Source organism: Fusarium proliferatum, assembly GCF_900067095.1.
Source record: "Fusarium proliferatum ET1 genome assembly, contig: FPRO_scaffold001, whole genome shotgun sequence".
NCBI lineage: Eukaryota > Fungi > Ascomycota > Sordariomycetes > Hypocreales > Nectriaceae > Fusarium > Fusarium proliferatum.
The window spans coordinates 2,000,392-2,016,419 of NW_022194790.1; the positions used below are offsets into that span (position 1 = coordinate 2,000,392).

The 16,028-nt window shown below is 48.9% G+C and overlaps 6 protein-coding genes across 6 annotated transcripts; 2 read left to right on the forward strand and 4 right to left on the reverse strand.

The window, feature by feature from the left end:
• Window positions 1-348: 348 nt before the first annotated feature.
• On the reverse strand, window positions 349-1,300 carry FPRO_01430 (uncharacterized protein; the record flags this gene model as incomplete). The annotated part of the gene is made up of 3 exons (XM_031231561.1): window positions 349-904; window positions 987-1,119; window positions 1,189-1,300. The coding sequence occupies 3 exons, from the start codon at window positions 1,298-1,300 to the stop codon at window positions 349-351; spliced, it is 801 nt and encodes a 266-aa protein (XP_031075043.1).
• A 924-nt stretch (window positions 1,301-2,224) lies between these two features.
• Window positions 2,225-3,050, reverse strand: FPRO_01429 (uncharacterized protein; the record flags this gene model as incomplete). Its single annotated transcript, XM_031231572.1, has 4 exons — window positions 2,225-2,603; window positions 2,663-2,818; window positions 2,874-2,959; window positions 3,030-3,050. 4 exons carry the CDS (start codon window positions 3,048-3,050, stop codon window positions 2,225-2,227), a joined length of 642 nt encoding a protein of 213 aa, XP_031075044.1.
• Window positions 3,051-3,803: 753 nt separating this feature from the next.
• On the reverse strand, window positions 3,804-7,287 carry FPRO_01428 (uncharacterized protein; the record flags this gene model as incomplete). Its single annotated transcript, XM_031231583.1, has 2 exons — window positions 3,804-6,551; window positions 6,604-7,287. The coding sequence occupies 2 exons, from the start codon at window positions 7,285-7,287 to the stop codon at window positions 3,804-3,806; spliced, it is 3,432 nt and encodes a 1,143-aa protein (XP_031075045.1).
• A 2,165-nt stretch (window positions 7,288-9,452) lies between these two features.
• On the forward strand, window positions 9,453-10,741 carry FPRO_01427 (putative meiotic expression up-regulated protein 14; the record flags this gene model as incomplete). The annotated part of the gene is made up of 5 exons (XM_031231595.1): window positions 9,453-9,509; window positions 9,577-9,634; window positions 9,699-9,832; window positions 9,883-10,066; window positions 10,119-10,741. 5 exons carry the CDS (start codon window positions 9,453-9,455, stop codon window positions 10,739-10,741), a joined length of 1,056 nt encoding a protein of 351 aa, XP_031075046.1.
• Window positions 10,742-11,148: 407 nt separating this feature from the next.
• Window positions 11,149-11,541, reverse strand: FPRO_01426 (uncharacterized protein; the record flags this gene model as incomplete). The annotated part of the gene is made up of 2 exons (XM_031231606.1): window positions 11,149-11,358; window positions 11,431-11,541. 2 exons carry the CDS (start codon window positions 11,539-11,541, stop codon window positions 11,149-11,151), a joined length of 321 nt encoding a protein of 106 aa, XP_031075047.1.
• A 381-nt stretch (window positions 11,542-11,922) lies between these two features.
• Window positions 11,923-15,621, forward strand: FPRO_01425 (uncharacterized protein; the record flags this gene model as incomplete). Its single annotated transcript, XM_031231617.1, has 1 exon — window positions 11,923-15,621. One exon carries the CDS (start codon window positions 11,923-11,925, stop codon window positions 15,619-15,621), a length of 3,699 nt encoding a protein of 1,232 aa, XP_031075048.1.
• Between the last annotated feature and the right edge of the window lie 407 nt (window positions 15,622-16,028).

Consider the following 16,028-nt stretch of genomic DNA (forward strand, 5'->3'; position numbering starts at 1 on the left):
GTCGTTGATTTCATCGTGAGGAATTGTCGTCATGCGGAATTTCTTCGGATGGGAGCTTGGTATTCTTCGGATACACACGCTGTACGGGCCGGATACCCGGTCCTCTGAGGCTGTCGTTTTGACTGCTTATTAGGGTGAGTTGCGGTGTGTTATCAAAAATGATCAGCTGTAATGTATAACCGTTTGGTCTTACAGCTTGGTATCATGGACCTGGTGTGCATACGATTGGAAGGGTGGCAATGAATTGTAAGCATCATTCTTTGCAGTTTTGCAAAAATGTATGCAGAATAAGTTTGTGGTTTTGTTGCCGTGAGTCGAGTCGTTCTATTTTCCCTTGCGACTGAAGCACTAGTTCTTGACCCGTTTGGATCGACGAAGTGACGGCTGTTCATGGATTGCATCCTGTACTATTTCGGCATTTGAATTAACCTTCCTCTTCTTTTCCTTCTTCGCTGCCATGGGCGCTGTGATCGGCCTGGCCTCCTTCGGTGGTGCCACATCATGGGATTGATCCGGTTGAGCCGGTTGCTTCATCAAGACATAGGCCACTTTCTCCACGTCACTTGCTTGCACATCGAGTCTGTTCCGCAGATCGTCAACTTTGGAGCATAGCATACGGTACTCCTTGGCGTTATACTTGATAGGGCTCTGCTTCCCGTTGCAGCATAGCCACCAGAAAGCCTCATCGGCAAAGAAGATGACCCGTGTCGGATCATGAACTGCCAAAAGCAAGGATGCAGTTGCAGGGCCAATGCCTCGAAGCTTTGTCAATACACCCACGGCGGCTTCTATGTCAGCATCCTTTTTGTAAGCTTCAAGAGCTTGCTTTACAATTTCCTGAGCATCGTTTGCATCATTAGATGAGACCAGATTCATAAGAGTTGGTCTGAACTTCCCATGGCGTCTGATCTTTATTAGCAAATGACTTTAGCTTTGACCTCATGCAGCTGTACGATTCTGGCACAGGTGGGTGGACTTGAACTCACAACTTCCACTCCACGAGGTTCTTGATGTCGTCTAGCTTCATTGGGCGACTTTTCGCGCTAGAATTAAAGGCATCCAATGCATCTTTGTATCGATAATTGTCCAGTTCTTGCAGCGTTCTCTGGCCACCTTTGGCTATTGGTTGATATTGATTAGCCGATACTCGTGTAAAGTGGCATCCTTGATATCTCTTTATTCACTTACCACCCTTTTCATCTGATATTCTTTTAATAAGAGCCGGGTATTGATTGAGAACTCGCTTGAACTCCTCGAGGTTGATGTTGATGGCAGAGGTAATGCTCAAAGAGGATGCCATAGTGCTGATATAATTTGGCACAGTGATAAGATGTCCTTTTATAAGAAAGGATGGAGGGAGAGACTTGAAAATGCCTTGTTTCCCGATTACGACTTTCAGTGATAGGCTGAGGCAGGAGAGTCGAGTGAGAGGAGAGACGAGCATAGAGATTGAAGAGAAGATGGAAAGTCGACGTGCCTTGCAGAGACGCGACGCGATGGAAGGAGACTGTTCAGTTCGCACAGTGCATGATCGCGCCCCCTCGGGAAGCAAGAAAATAGTAGACCTTGATATAAGGTGCTAAAATAAACTAGTAAGCAAAAAGTATCCTAAACATATCCTAAGCTTATGCTAGATTACCTAAGTCTATTGTTATTTAGGTCAATATCCTGCTTTCCTTCCTGGACAAAGAGAATACCTACCTCAGGTACAAACAGGTACGAAGGATGAATTTAAGGTCCGTAATAAACACTCAGTTTGCCTTAAAATATCACGTCCTTATAATAGAGAGAGAAGTCTTGTATTGTTACTCCCCAAGGCCATACGTACTTCTATATTTGTTTCACATGGAATCGAGAACGGCATAGTGTTTAAATAGTGATATAGCAATTTGCATGCGAGACCCTGGTGATTGTCAATGCCAAGGCATCATCCAATATCACGATTCTATAAATAAAGAAATTCCTAATACAATCTCAGATAGTCGATCGTCCTGTCTACGTCCGATCGCCAACTTTGCGCCGGTGCTTAACTCAGTAACTGTTATAACGCTATTTTACATCTTGCACTTCATCCGGCTCCAGGTCTGTTGCTGTTTGTATATGCCCTGACAGGCTCAGACCCAGTCTCTTTTCTTGCGCCCAGACAGGTCAGCAATAGATCAGATGCCGATATCCTTGGGTGGGCGGGCGTCTTTTTTCTTTGGGGCCATAGAACATGGGCGCCTTAGATGCCCTTTCTGGACTCGCCAGTTTGTTGGGTAGCAGCGTACTTGTCGCTGAGCTCATCGTAGCTCTTGTGGAGCTGCTCGCTCTGCTTCTTCAGGGTCTTGAGGTCCTGGTCCTTCTGCTCAAGCTCCTTTCGGAGACGAGCAAGCTCACCAGGCTTGCCGGCAACGGCAAGCTTCTCAGCCTCCTTGGTATTGCTCTTAGTACCCTCGTAATCGCGGACCTTATCCTCCAGACGCATCACCTCGAGGATCATAACGTAGGTGCGGTTAAGGATGAGCGAAAGGAAGAGGGTGAAGCCGCAAAGGTACATGTTGCGCTGGGAGTAGAACTTGCGGGCTTGGACTTCGAGGCGCTCGTGGCCCATAACAGCGGCACTGCAATCAGGTTAGTGATGTGCCCACCTGCTATGTCGTGGTTTTTTGGGGTAACATACCCTCCTCCCTGCTTGGACTGTTCGGAGGCGGCGGCGAGCTCGAGCTGGACGCGGTAGACACGGTTGACACTGTCGATAAAGAGAATTAGGATAAAGACAAAGGTGATCTTCATCCAGTATTGAATCTTCGCGACCACAGGGTTCTCGGAGATGAAGCTGTATATCTTGTTAGCTGCATGGGAAAGACGCCTAAACTTGGTGTTTGACGCACGTGAAGATCTTGCGCTTAACGTTGAAGGGCATGGGGACGATTAGGAGCATGAAAAGCGCCATCTCGAAGACGAGAAGCATAAAGACCTAAATGACACAGTTAGAAACTCCATTGGCTAGGTGATTGGAGCTCTCGATAGAGGCACAAGGAACGCACGAGGGTATAGTAGAGCGTCATAGTGACGGCGGTGACGAGGGGTAAACAAAAATTGAGATAGAGGAAGATTGGGAAGCTCAAAGGAAAGAGTGAGAGAGAGGTTCAGTCGTAGAGTGCTGGTGTGTTATGAGAAATGGAAAAAAGCTTCCGATTGCGATAGTCTTCGTATTTGTATGCAAGGTGGAAAGAGGAAGAATGACAAAGGTGGTCAGTTTGGACCTGAACCTGGCAGAGCTGGGAAAGCTGTCGTGCACCTGTCTTGTTCCTTCCCGCTTTCGAATCGACAACGTCATCGCTTGTGGCTGGAGCCTACTGGACGCTAATGGTGGGATGTGGGGCACCGTCACTGAGGTGAAGCTGAAGAATTTAGTGGTCTAAGTGGCTTACATCTGCCTATACAAAAAGGACACTAGTGCAAATCCATTCAATGAATTATGAAGACATAACTTTTGTTAGCGGTGGATATTCTTTCATAAAGATGATATCAAAGCATTAGAGCTCTGTATTCAAGAGTCGAAACAGTGTGCCTGGTAGTCAATTGAAGAACATCCATTCGGTATGTCTTTTACGTCCCCAACACAAAACACCAAAGCCAACTGCGTCCCCAAGACTCATATATTCTGTAATAACACTACTACTACAACTGTCTCCCAACTAATACCAAGCCTCTCACCCAAACCCAGAAATTTCCATCCTAGTTTGTGCAAGACTGTATGTTTGTGATGTCCCCATTATCTTACAATGAAGCCAAACCACCTTGGAAGCCGCTCTATATTATTGACTCCCGCCTAACCAGTCTCCGTCATCTCTTAACTTTGCTGTTGGGCGCCGGTTTCTCACACCTCGATCAACGCGCGACCGCACAACCACGTCTTGGTCTTCGTCGTCATCGTCATCATCATTGTCCTCCTCTAGTTGGTTCTGGAGCAACCTGGATTCTTCAGTGCGTTCCTCTGAAAGATTGATATATTCCATGCTGTCGTTGATTTCCACTGGCTGTGGCCGTTGCAGTGCAGCTGGCACGATGGTGTCTGCAGCCACGATCTGGCGTTCTTCTGGATCCTCTCGATCTTGCGATTCAGAGGCCGAAGGATGCTCCAACATCGGAGCTGAAGTCAGCTTTCGTGGATACTTTCTCGGCCGACCACTTCCTGGTCTGGCGCCCCCTCTTTTGCCGCGTGTCTTTAGATCTCCTCGTGGTTTGCCATTATGGCTCGACGCTGCTCCCTTGCCATCTTGTCGCGCTCGTTTTCGCAGTCTTGCTGCTGAATTTCCAAAATCCGAATCTCCATCGGAAGGTGTTTCCATGATAGAGGCATCAGTGCCAGTCGGGTGATACTCTTCTTCTTCTGAGTCCTCCTCAAATGGGCCCTTCTTGCGCTTACGGAGAGGCTTCGGAGCGAAACCAAGCGTATCCGCTAGCATATCGTCTTCATCGAGAACTGCTTGGGCACGCTTCTTTCCCTTTCCGGGCTTCTTCTTATCCGTCTTTGGATTCTTCCGTGCGACCCCTTCTCCGTTGGGCCGTCGCGATCGTTTTTTACCCTGGTCAGACTTCCCTCCCACCTTATGGTCGAGCAGCTTCTTTGTCAGGTTGGGGAAGTTTTCACCATAATTGAAGAACAATTCCTCTCCAGCTTTGATATCCCGCATGGCTGTAAACTTGATGCGGTATTCGCCATTGACGTAAAGGATTCGTGGGGTAATGTTGCATCCGCGCTTGTCACTCTCTGATGCGTGGTTGATGTAGCGACTCAAATTACCATATGTCGCAGCGTCCACCCAAATACCTTCGTTGTCTAACAGAGTAAAGACGTACGAAATGTTTGATTCTTCGTCAAACACGTCGCCACGTCTGGCTTCTCGTCGCACTCCTTCGTCGTGGGTGATCAGTTCACCGACATATTCGATGATGAAATCGTCCTGTGAAATATCCTCGATAGTGAATAACCCATACCCGACTCCCTCAAGTTGACTCTCTCCTAGAGCGAGGCTCTTCGCCTGGCCCCGCTGCAGCGAACAGTTTTGACAGCCGGTAGAATGAAGAACTTCATCATCAGCATTCTCAGGATCGGCTCTCTCAACCACCCCACATCGGCCACAAACATCTGGATCGCATTCGCGGTTCAGCTGCACACAGATGCATGGCCTTTCCTTTCCTTTTGAGAGGCAAGTTTTGCCTTGCGAGTGGCAGGCACAGCCTGTGAATTTGTAGGCGCAGTTTTCCACCGTACAGCCGCAGAACTTCTCGCATAGAACACCATGCTGAACGCAAATACAACTTTCCGAAGTACAAGGCCCTTCGTGATTACAAGGTTCGCAGAGTTCGCGTTTTTGATGTTCGTGGGTTTTGGTGTGAGATTCCCAGTCGCCGATGAGCGTCTTTTTGAAACGATCATACCAGCTGACGGTCCGAATTTGCAATCTGTTAGCTGGCTCTACTGGAGACATGGACACATTCAGCTTTTGATATTCATTAAATACGTCGCTGCAATCCCGGTCAAGGAGCTGGGCAACCAAGCAGAAGGGATCTTTCGTAACCTTGCTGCGGTCGGCGGTCGCAACCGTAGATCGTAGGATAAAATGGTCTTCTTCATCCCATGGCCTCTGGATTGAGGCAGCAACAGGCCGGGGCGAGCTTCGATAGCAGTTACGTTTGCAGAGTGGGGATAAAGGGCCATTGCCATTAACCGTATCAGCTGCACTGTAGGGGAGGCGACGTCGCCGCTTCAGAGTATCCGAAAGACGGGGAAGAATCGAAAGGGTGCGCTTGCAATTCTGGGCATCGTATTCGCCGTGCTCACAGGAATGACTGAAGCAGATAAGGCAACCAAGAATTGAATAAGTTCCCAGCCAATACTCGACAGCATCATGCTCGTTTTCATGCTGTGTGCTGGAGCCATCCTTGGCTGTGGGCTTGGTTTCCATGATGCTGTCGACTGACTCATCCAAAAGCAAGACATCGCGGAGCTCAATCTGCTTGCTTGGGTGTTGGTCCTGGTGAAACACACGGCGGAATGCTTCCGTGAACATGTGGGCGGCTTTGTTTGCCTCGGGTGGTGTGGTGGACTCGGTAGGGCGATGTGAGTTGAGAATGTCTGATTTTTGTCGGGGCGTGATCGCATCGTCAGGCTCTCGACTTGCCATGAAGCGAATAAGAGCTGATCTGGTACAGCCAGGTATTGAGAGCTTGTCGAGCCAAGTGCCAAGATATAACAAGACAGTCGATGCAAATTCGGAGCGCACTGCTATGCGCACTTTCTCCTCGCGACTCATAGGCTTGAAACCAGATTTGCGGTCAATGTCCTCCAATTCTTGCAACCAAACATTGTATTTGTACTCCTCCGAGGTCTCAAGATCCCTCAAGTGGGGTACAAAGGTTAGCATTGTGTTGGGAGTAAGAATATTCTTTTTGATTTCTACGTGATGAAAGCGGTATCTTGGGACACGCTCTTCATCTGTCTGGATGCGTACGATGCTGTAGTGATCCTCACGTTTGTTGTTCTTAAGCTTCGTGTGTTCCTGTTGAGAATATTAGCAGAATTCACTTGGATTCGTTTGGGGCGCAAAGTACTTTGGATTTGATTCTCATCGTTTCTCCCTTCTTGGACGGGACAGGTTTGTTTACAAGTCCGGCGAAGAGGTTTTTGCCTGTCATAACACGACGTTCATTAGGCTTGGTGGACTCAATGATATAAGAGGTCATGCGACAGTGTCCATCCTTGATATCTTGGCGAAACTGCGTCAGCTTCTCGACAACAGCAGCGACATCCCATTCCTGCTTTTTAGGCGTTTGATATTTAGGAGATGCCGGTTTGCTCTGTTGCGTTGATTCTGAATCGTCTTTTTCAGGCGTGGGCGTCACCTGACGAGATGCCAAGTTGGAGGCTGCAACACTAGACAGCTTTGCCATACTTTGGGCGTCATCAGAATTAGCCGTTATCGTGGTCACCTTCTGGCTCAGTTTGAGTACTGAAGATGCTGGGCGTGGCGGCTCAGCAGAAGCGGAGGGTTGTCTATCCTGGCTGGCGGCGATAGAGCTCGTAGATCTATTCAACTTGGGCGGGCTGACGGGAGCATTGGTTGATGATGGGCGCTCACTTGAGATAGAAAAATTGGGGGTGAAGCGCGCTGTAGTAGTGTTGTTGCGATTCAGAGGCGCCAGAGAATGTGCTTCGTAGTCTGAATCACTGTCTCCTGTCAAGTCGATGGTGTCAGGTTTTCCTGCGACGATGGCGACGAGGTGATGAGAGGCCATGGTTGCGGCTGATGACTTTGCCCCAAACTCTAAGGCAAGGTACAACCGCCCGTATTGGTAAGGAAGGCGAACTGCCAAAGGTTTTTTACCAGAACTGCCCCTCTCTACAAGTAAGGTAGCCAGCAACTGCTACCATCCTGCACAAGAGGAGTCGCTGATGGACACCAAAAAAAGGGGGGGGGAGAAAGGAAGATAGGTTATGGCTGCAATTCGTGCTGATGTTGCTGTGGAGAGCACCTTTGTAGATAGGTAATAAATGAGACGGGAGAAGGAAACACGAGTTTGTCGACCCAGCCAGAGACGCGTGTGGACAGATTAAAGGTGCAAATTCGGCAGAAAATAGGAGCAAAATGCGCAGAAGAGGTCGAGGAAGCCAAAGAAACTGAATACCAGAGAGTAAGATAATGGTATTACATACGACGGGCTTGTACAAAAGACATGAGTGCCCTCGATTGTCGGTTTGTTGTCTCTCGAAACTCAAACCCAAGACAGAGATGAATAATTAGTTGAATGGGTGAATGAGTGTCAATTGCACGCGTTGAGGAGTCTACAGGGGACATTGACAGGGGGTCGCGTTCGTTAATCCGGCTTAGCGTGGCTGGATTGGTCATGACCTTAAGTGGAGGGCGATTTTACATACTACATAGATAGTGTGTATTTGTTCCCTCTTTGAAGCGAACCGTCATGGCACTGTTTTCTTATGATTGTGGATTCCATCCCGCTCACATGTGAGTTTGATATCACACTCTATTATAGTCGTTGATAATGCATCGACGCTACTCAAGCATGGTCGCTCATAGAAGCTGGATATGCTGTGCCCTAACCAGAGCAATCGTGGAACGTCCAAACTGAAAAGGACCATAGACAACATGATTCAAAATCAAACTGTATAGGTAAGTAATTTGATTTAGGAGGCATGTCCCTGTATTTGTCTCTTTTCTAGAGTTTTGATATATCTTGGAGGTAATAGGCCGTCTCACGTGAGGATCAATCTAATACCGTAGTCAGGTTTGTGATTATCGGAATGGCCGGATGCTACTAAGCTGCGATCCAACTGGTCGCTAAAAAACGACCAAAAGTCGACGTAATGAGTAAGGCAAAGGAAATATTGTCTTGGCTCCGGTAGTTTAACAACATATGCTTGGCACTTTATTGAAGCCTTTGATAGCCAATTATATCCATCCTTCTATCCTATTGCCTATGCAATCCAATACATGCATACCAGGCTTGATATCATTTACACTGCGCAGCCTCGTCAGATCAGTCCATACTGCTTCGAGAAAGTGCTCTCAACTTTGGAAAAGACCCTGTTTCGCGAAACGACTGACATCAAGATCGGAACTAACCCAACCACAACATGTGAAAAGGGCCCTTGCGGTAATTGGTTTCTGGGCTGCCTCAATTACCCCTTGTCTCCTTTATCTTTCGGGCTGGAGACTGCCGGAGGATCGCTCAGTTTTAGAGCCCGTTCACCCACCCACTGACCTCCAAAGGACCCCAAACTTGTGCCTCGATATCGTCATATTTCATCTTAGACACTCACTAGCGTTGCGCTGGATTCGACCGAAGCTTGGTGGTCGTGAACCGCATCCGGGATGGGCAGTCCAGCTCTTTGGGGGCCTGGGGGGGGGGTCTCTCCGGATGCACAGGTGAGGATCCTTGGCCCAGGCCCGCAGAATGCACGACGTAGACCTGAGACACGCTTGACGTAAGTAGCAGTACCTCGAGTAATGCTGCGATCACCAGGGGTTGCGTTGTAGACATACACTAGATGCTAGCGCCCGTCTGTATCGAAGACCTCACTCACTCGTTCTTGTCCAAGTGGAGTCTTGATGACGTCGCTCTCAGCTCCCGCATCGAAAAAGGTGACGATCTTGGTTCTCCGCAGCAACAATCACCACCAGAGCCCAAGCCCAAGCCTTGCCCTGTTTCTGGCCTCCATCATATAACGTTCCCAGCAGCCCGGCCACGATCTTCTCCTTCGTGTTTTCTCCGACATCTTATCCTTGCTTGATTCTCAGCTCTGCAGCTGTGATCTCCGTCTCCCACCCACGTTAATCCCCACCTGATATTATTTATTCCCTGCCTGTCCTTGCTGGACCCTTTTTCTTATCATCCATACTCAACTCCACCGCTCGTCGCACTCATAAACAACAGCATTCATCATGCATCGCACCTATTCCATGCGCCAGACCCGGGCGCCTACTGCCTCTCAACTCCAGGTGCGTGCAATTCGAGCTTATGACGCCACAGCTCAATGCGACAGCAAAACTGACTGACCTTGAGCAGAACCCCCCGCCACCTCCGTCGTCGACAAAATCCGGCCGCCTCTTCAAGAGCAGCTTCGGTAAGCTAGCATCACGCCACTTCGACTGTCAATTCCAACAGAACTAACAAGACCTCCCGCGCAGGACATGCCCTTCGCCGCAATGCTGGTGGTGCCTTTGGCCCGGACCTGGCCAAGAAGCTCTCCCAGCTGGTCAAGATGGAGAAAAATGTGATGCGAAGCTTAGAGACCGTCGCCCGTGAGCGAATGGAAGTTGCTGTATGTTCCCAATACCCCAATCCTACGAACCATTGAAACTAACTCGACAGCAACAACTATCTATTTGGGGCGAGGCTGGTGACGAAGATGTTTCCGACGTTACCGACAAGCTCGGTGTCCTTCTGTACGAGATTGGCGAGCTCGAGGACCAATACGTCGACCGTTACGACCAGTATAGGGTTACCATGAAGAGTATCCGCAACATTGAAGCTTCAGTTCAGCCAAGTCGTGACCGTAAGTACCGCTCACCACCTGGACGGCGTATTGCCTACTAACCCCGGCTCAGGCAAGCAGAAGATCACCGATCAGATCGCCCAACTCAAGTACAAGGAGCCCAACTCTCCCAAGATTGTCGTCCTTGAACAGGAACTTGTCCGAGCTGAGGCTGAGTCTCTTGTTGCTGAGGCTCAGCTTTCCAACATCACTCGAGAGAAGGTGAAGGCAGCCTATACTTACCAATTCGATGCTCTCCGTGAGCATTGTGAGAAGGTTGCCATTATTGCTGGCTATGGAAAACACCTCCTCGAGCTCATCGATGACACCCCGGTCACTCCCGGCGAAACCCGCCAGGCGTACGATGGATATGAAGCTAGTAAGGCTATTATTCAAGATTGCGAAGATGCCCTGACGAACTGGGTTACTTCCAACGCTGTCGTTTCTTCCAAGCTCTCTACCCGCGCCCGCACTCTGTCTCAGCGACGTCGTAACAACATCCGCCGAGGTGAGGGCCACGATCTCTCCGGTCAAGATGTACCCTTGAACGATGGTAGCTCCTGGACTGCTCGAGACCGTGATCTTGACAGCGACGAGGAGGAGGAGGATGAGGATGCCCGAGGCTCCATTCTGGACAGCGATGGCGGTCTGAACGGCGAGTCTCGTGGACGTACACAGGAAGCCGTCGCCGCGTAGAACGTGCTCACGATTGATGTGACAAAGTACTGCATTCAGGCTATGTGAAAGAGGACGAGCGTATGTCCTGCTTTCCTCACGTTCGGTAGTAATGATGGGAACGCAATCTTGGTTGTACAAGGCGTTGTGGGTAGCTTTAGGCTGGGCGGGTTGCAAAAGGCTGAATGGGTATGATAACTTTCTTTTGCGGTAGCCTTGTTGTAGTTTTAATTCATTAGTTTTATCTCTTTTATCCATATATCAGGTCTTGATGTAAGGTGTCAAAATAACTCAATAAGAGCATCCTAAGCTTAGCAAAGGTATCCTAAACTTGGTGAAGATATTCTAAACATATAATAAGTTACATAATTTTTTCTATTATTTAGGATCGAGATCCCGGGTTTTCTTGACCTCCCCTGGCCGCTACATTATATGATATTCTGGTTCCTCATTTGACTCGCAAACTCCTCGACTTCCATCTTGGCAATGTGCTCCCCGGGTATAACAACCAGACCTAAGTAGCGAGATGTCATGTCGACCTTGACAGTTTCCCCATCAGCTTTCTCTGCTGCCTTTTCACGCTCTCTTGAAGATGGCTGCCGATATTCATAAGTGTGAGCCAGCACAATATTCTTGTCCTTTTAAGGTCAGGTCAGGTCAGCTCGTCGCTTACAACCGAGGCTCAACAGCTGTAGGGTATTGAAACATACAGGGTCGGTGCATTTCAGAGCGCCCCAGAACAACCGACCATCGGAGGTGTACACGCGAAGGTTCTTGTTGAGAATACTGCTGAGATATTCTCGAGCCTTTTCAGTGTCCATTTCCACTCAAGAAGGCTTGGGAGCAGAGGGTTGAGTGTTGTAAATTGTAGTATTAGCGAAGACGTGGAGAACGTGATGTTCGTTGATTTTGCGAACAGAAGGGTTAGCGGCAATAGCGGCGATATATCGGCCCCACGCTGACGTTATAGAAGCTCGATGCTGAAGGCAACCGTGAACTTCTATTTGTTTTCTTAGATCTTGGACTTCCCATTCTCATCATTTTCATGCCAATCCAATTGTAGAATCATCGACCCTCCCTTTTCTACGCATCCAGACAATGAGCATTACTCTCATCAGACGAGGGCGTATCCCTTAAACATAAGGCCTTGTGCCTCTCCCTATTATACGGACTTGCATTTGAATTCACGGTCATAGCCTATCATGGGTGTGACCGGTCTATGGACAGTTGTTCAGCCATGCGCCCGACCGACGAACCTCGCGACTCTAAATCGCAAACGACTCGCAGTCGATGCCTCAATTTGGATATATCAATTTCTCAAAGCTGTACGCGACAAAGAAGGCAATGCGCTGCGCAACTCGCACGTCGTCGGTTTCTTCCGTCGCATATGCAAGCTTCTGTGGTTTGGTATTCAACCAGTATTCGTCTTCGACGGTGGCGCACCGATTCTAAAGAGACAGACGATTCAGCATCGAAAGCGAAGACGCGAAGGTCGCCGTGAAGATGCCGTTCGAACGGCGGGTAAACTGCTAGCAGTGCAAATGCAGCGCATTGCGGAAGAAGACCATGACCGTAGGCGGAGAGATCGAGAACGTGATATATCTGCCCGGGAAGAGCAGCAACAAGAAGTGATTCCTGATGCCAGTCAACTTGTTTACGATGACGAGGCTCTCCTATCTCAAAATGAGAGGCGGAAGGGTAGAACATTTCGAAAGCAGGACGCCTACCATCTCCCGGATCTAGATGGTGGCGGTATCGCGGCAATGGGAAAGCCAGATGATCCACGAATCATGAGTGTAGAAGAGCTGGAAGAATACGCGCGCCAGTTCCATGAAGGTGAAGATATTAATCTTTACGACTTCAGCAAGATCGATTTTGATGGCGAATTCTTCAAGAGTCTTCCAGCTCCTGATCGATACAATATTCTGAACGCAGCAAGACTGAGGAGCCGACTGAGAATGGGTCTTAGCAAGGAGCAGCTGGAAGAAATGTTCCCAGATCGCATGGCCTTCTCCAAGTTCCAGATCGAAAGGGTCAAGGAACGCAATCACCTCACTCAACGTCTCATGTATGAAGTCGGAATGACTGGCACCGACCTGACACTTGGGGTAAATGCACGAGTTGCTGGCGAAAAGAACAGAGAGTACATCCTGGTAAAGAATGAGGGTGCCGAGGGAGGATGGGCTTTGGGTGTGGTCAGCAGAGACAAGGACGTTGGAGAGGCACATAAACCTATCGACGTGGATGCCATTCAAGTTCAGTACCAATCAAAGGAAGATGAGGAGGAAGACGACGAAGATTTTGAAGACGTTCCCATAGAGGGACTCAATCGACTTCCGAAACCTTCCGCAGCACAGGTTGCTAGCTACCAAGCAGCCCAGGATATAGCGGCACGACGGCGGCAAATATATGGTAACCATCGCCAAGAGTCCTCACCGCAGGGCGAGGAGTCACTCTTCGTAGGCGGAAATATCGAGAATACAGATGTGCTGTTTGCACAACCACCCGAAGAAGCGCTGCACCACGACGAAGAGGATGACCTCAACCGCGCAATAGCTATGTCACTGCAAAATCAACATGGAGTTGGACAAGAGTCAGATCATGAGGAGGAGTTCGAGGACGTTCCCATGGAAGCGCCTAAATGGACACAAAAGTCGGTTGGCGCACAAAAGCCCATCACGGCCAAAGGAGGCTCTATGATTGCTCATATTGTTAATAATAGAGCAAGCGCTGCGGTGCCCAGGCGTCAAGAGCATGATACTCCTGCCGATAGCGACAGCGACGAAGATATGCAGACAGTGCTTGCAAAAGCCAGGATGAAAAAGAAGCCTCAGCCACAACCAAAGTTTATACCCGTCGTTGAGAACAAGAGGAACCCATTTGATGGCCCGCTGCCATTCCCGAAACTTGACTGGGGCTCGTCACTATTTGGAAAGAAGAAAGTCCCAGAAGCTGGACCGAACAAGAAATCCGAAGTCGCGGATGAAAACCCAGCTGTTCTCAATGACCAAGAGGACGACATGGCTGGCGGGTTTGAGAGAGAACTGCAGGATGACAATGCGCCCAGACCCTTGCCGCCATGGTTAACTGATGACACCGATATCCGGGAGTCGCTTAAGAAGCAGCAAGAAACAGAGCGTGAAATCAATAACGCAGACAGGCAGGCAGCCGAGGAAGAGGAGCGGATTTATCGCCGCAAGATGCAAGATCAGCTGATCCACATCGACTCTTCCTCAGATGATGATAGTGATATCGAGGTTTTGGAAAAGCCGCCATCACCAAAGAAGCCTGCCCAGAAAGAGCCTATTACCATCGACCCGGAAGATGATGTCGAGAACATCAAGGAAGCTTCTCTTCAAACTGAAAAGCCAGAATCGACAGAGGAAGCTTCAACTCTAGCATATGAGCAAGAAGATGCCCTTGAACAAGTTGTAGAGAAGGCCAAGGAGCCATCACCTGAAGCAGAATTCCAAGGTCTTGCGGATCGTACAATGGAAGAACCAACTGCACATCCAGCGCAAGAAGATGAGGACAAGTCTCGACAATCAGAATCACCTGAGCCAGAATTTGAAGATGTGGTACCTACCAATGCTGGGACCGCGGCAGAAAAGAGCCCTGAGTCTATCTTTGAGGAAATTCCTTCCACCAACGCCCCAGCAGTGGAAGGAAACCAAGAACTTGATATCGACGACGATGGGCTTTTTGACGACGTGGAGTACGACGAATTCAGCGACCCTGGCGACGAAGAGCTCATGGCACAAATGGCCGAGGAAGCCGAAGAACATGCCCGTTTCGCCAGTGAGCTCAATAACAAAACAGCCGAGCAAAACAAGGAAGACTATGAAAGAGAACTGCGAGCCCTACGAAACCAACAGAAGAAAGACCGCCGAGACGCTGATGAGGTCACTCAAGTCATGATTACTGAGTGCCAGGCTCTCCTTCGTCTCTTTGGTATTCCTTATATCACCGCCCCTATGGAAGCTGAAGCTCAATGTGCTGAGCTCGTCCGTCTAGGACTTGTCGATGGCATTGTGACTGATGACTCGGACACCTTCTTGTTCGGTGGCACACGTGTGTACAAGAACATGTTTAATAGCAATAAATTTGTTGAGTGCTACTTGGTGGGCGACATCGAAAAGGAGCTCTCCCTGTCTCGAGAGCAACTTATATCTCTTGCGCATCTGCTGGGCTCTGATTACACTGAGGGATTACCAGGTATCGGCCCTGTAACAGCTGTTGAGATTCTCTCTGAGTTTCCTGGCAAGTCTGGACTAGAGAACTTTCGCGAATGGTGGAGATCGGTGCAATCGCAGACACGCCCTAAGGACGCTGATGTCTTGACGCCTTTTCGCAAGAAGTTTCGCAAATCTCAAGGTACCAAACTCTTCTTACCACCAGGCTTTCCTAACCCGGCGGTTTATGATGCGTACCTACATCCAGAGGTTGATGACAGCAATGAGAATTTCCAGTGGGGTGTGCCAGATGTAGAGGGACTGCGACAGTTCTTGATGGCTACCATTGGCTGGAGCAAAGAACGTACGGACGAGGTCCTCGTACCAGTCATCAAAGATATGAACAAGCGAGACCGTGAAGGTACACAGAGCAACATCACCAGATTTTTTGGTGGCAGTGTTGGAGTTGGAGCAAAGGAGGCATTTGCGCCAAGACAGAAAGCCCGGGGAAGCAAACGTATGGCTGCAGCGGTAGATCGTTTGCGAGCAAATGTTACAGGCGAAGAGCCAAGGGGTGCTGAGAATGGAGGTAAGCGAAAAAGAGCATCAAGGAGGAATGCAGCTGCTCCAGTAGATGAAGAGGAATATGCTGAAGAAGTTGGCGATGAAGGTGATGATGAGCCCACAAGCAGAGGCCGTGGTAAAGGGAAGAGAGCCAGACCATCATAGACGAAGTTGAATCTGTACCAAAATATTTATATTATTTGATCATAAGTAAGGCTAGTGAATACTGTAACTATTAAAATACTAGGAGTTTACTCACAGGTACATCAACATATAGAGTTTCATTTTGGAATATTCAACTCTTTCGTGGATTCTTCACTTTCGGACAGGCTATCACATTAATGCCAACATTGGCGAGTCTAAGGATGGTCCCCGAAGCAAGAAATATATAAGAAACGCTGGAGAAGGGGATTTGCTAGAATTTGGGCTGAAAAAACATATGAGTAAGTACAGGATTTCATGGCACTAGGAAAAGCCCAGTCCATGGTTTCTTGACCCCCTCGTTCTTCTCATGTAACTGTCAAGATTCGCTGCTTTTCTCTTCTTACATCTTCTAGTGGTATCATATATCA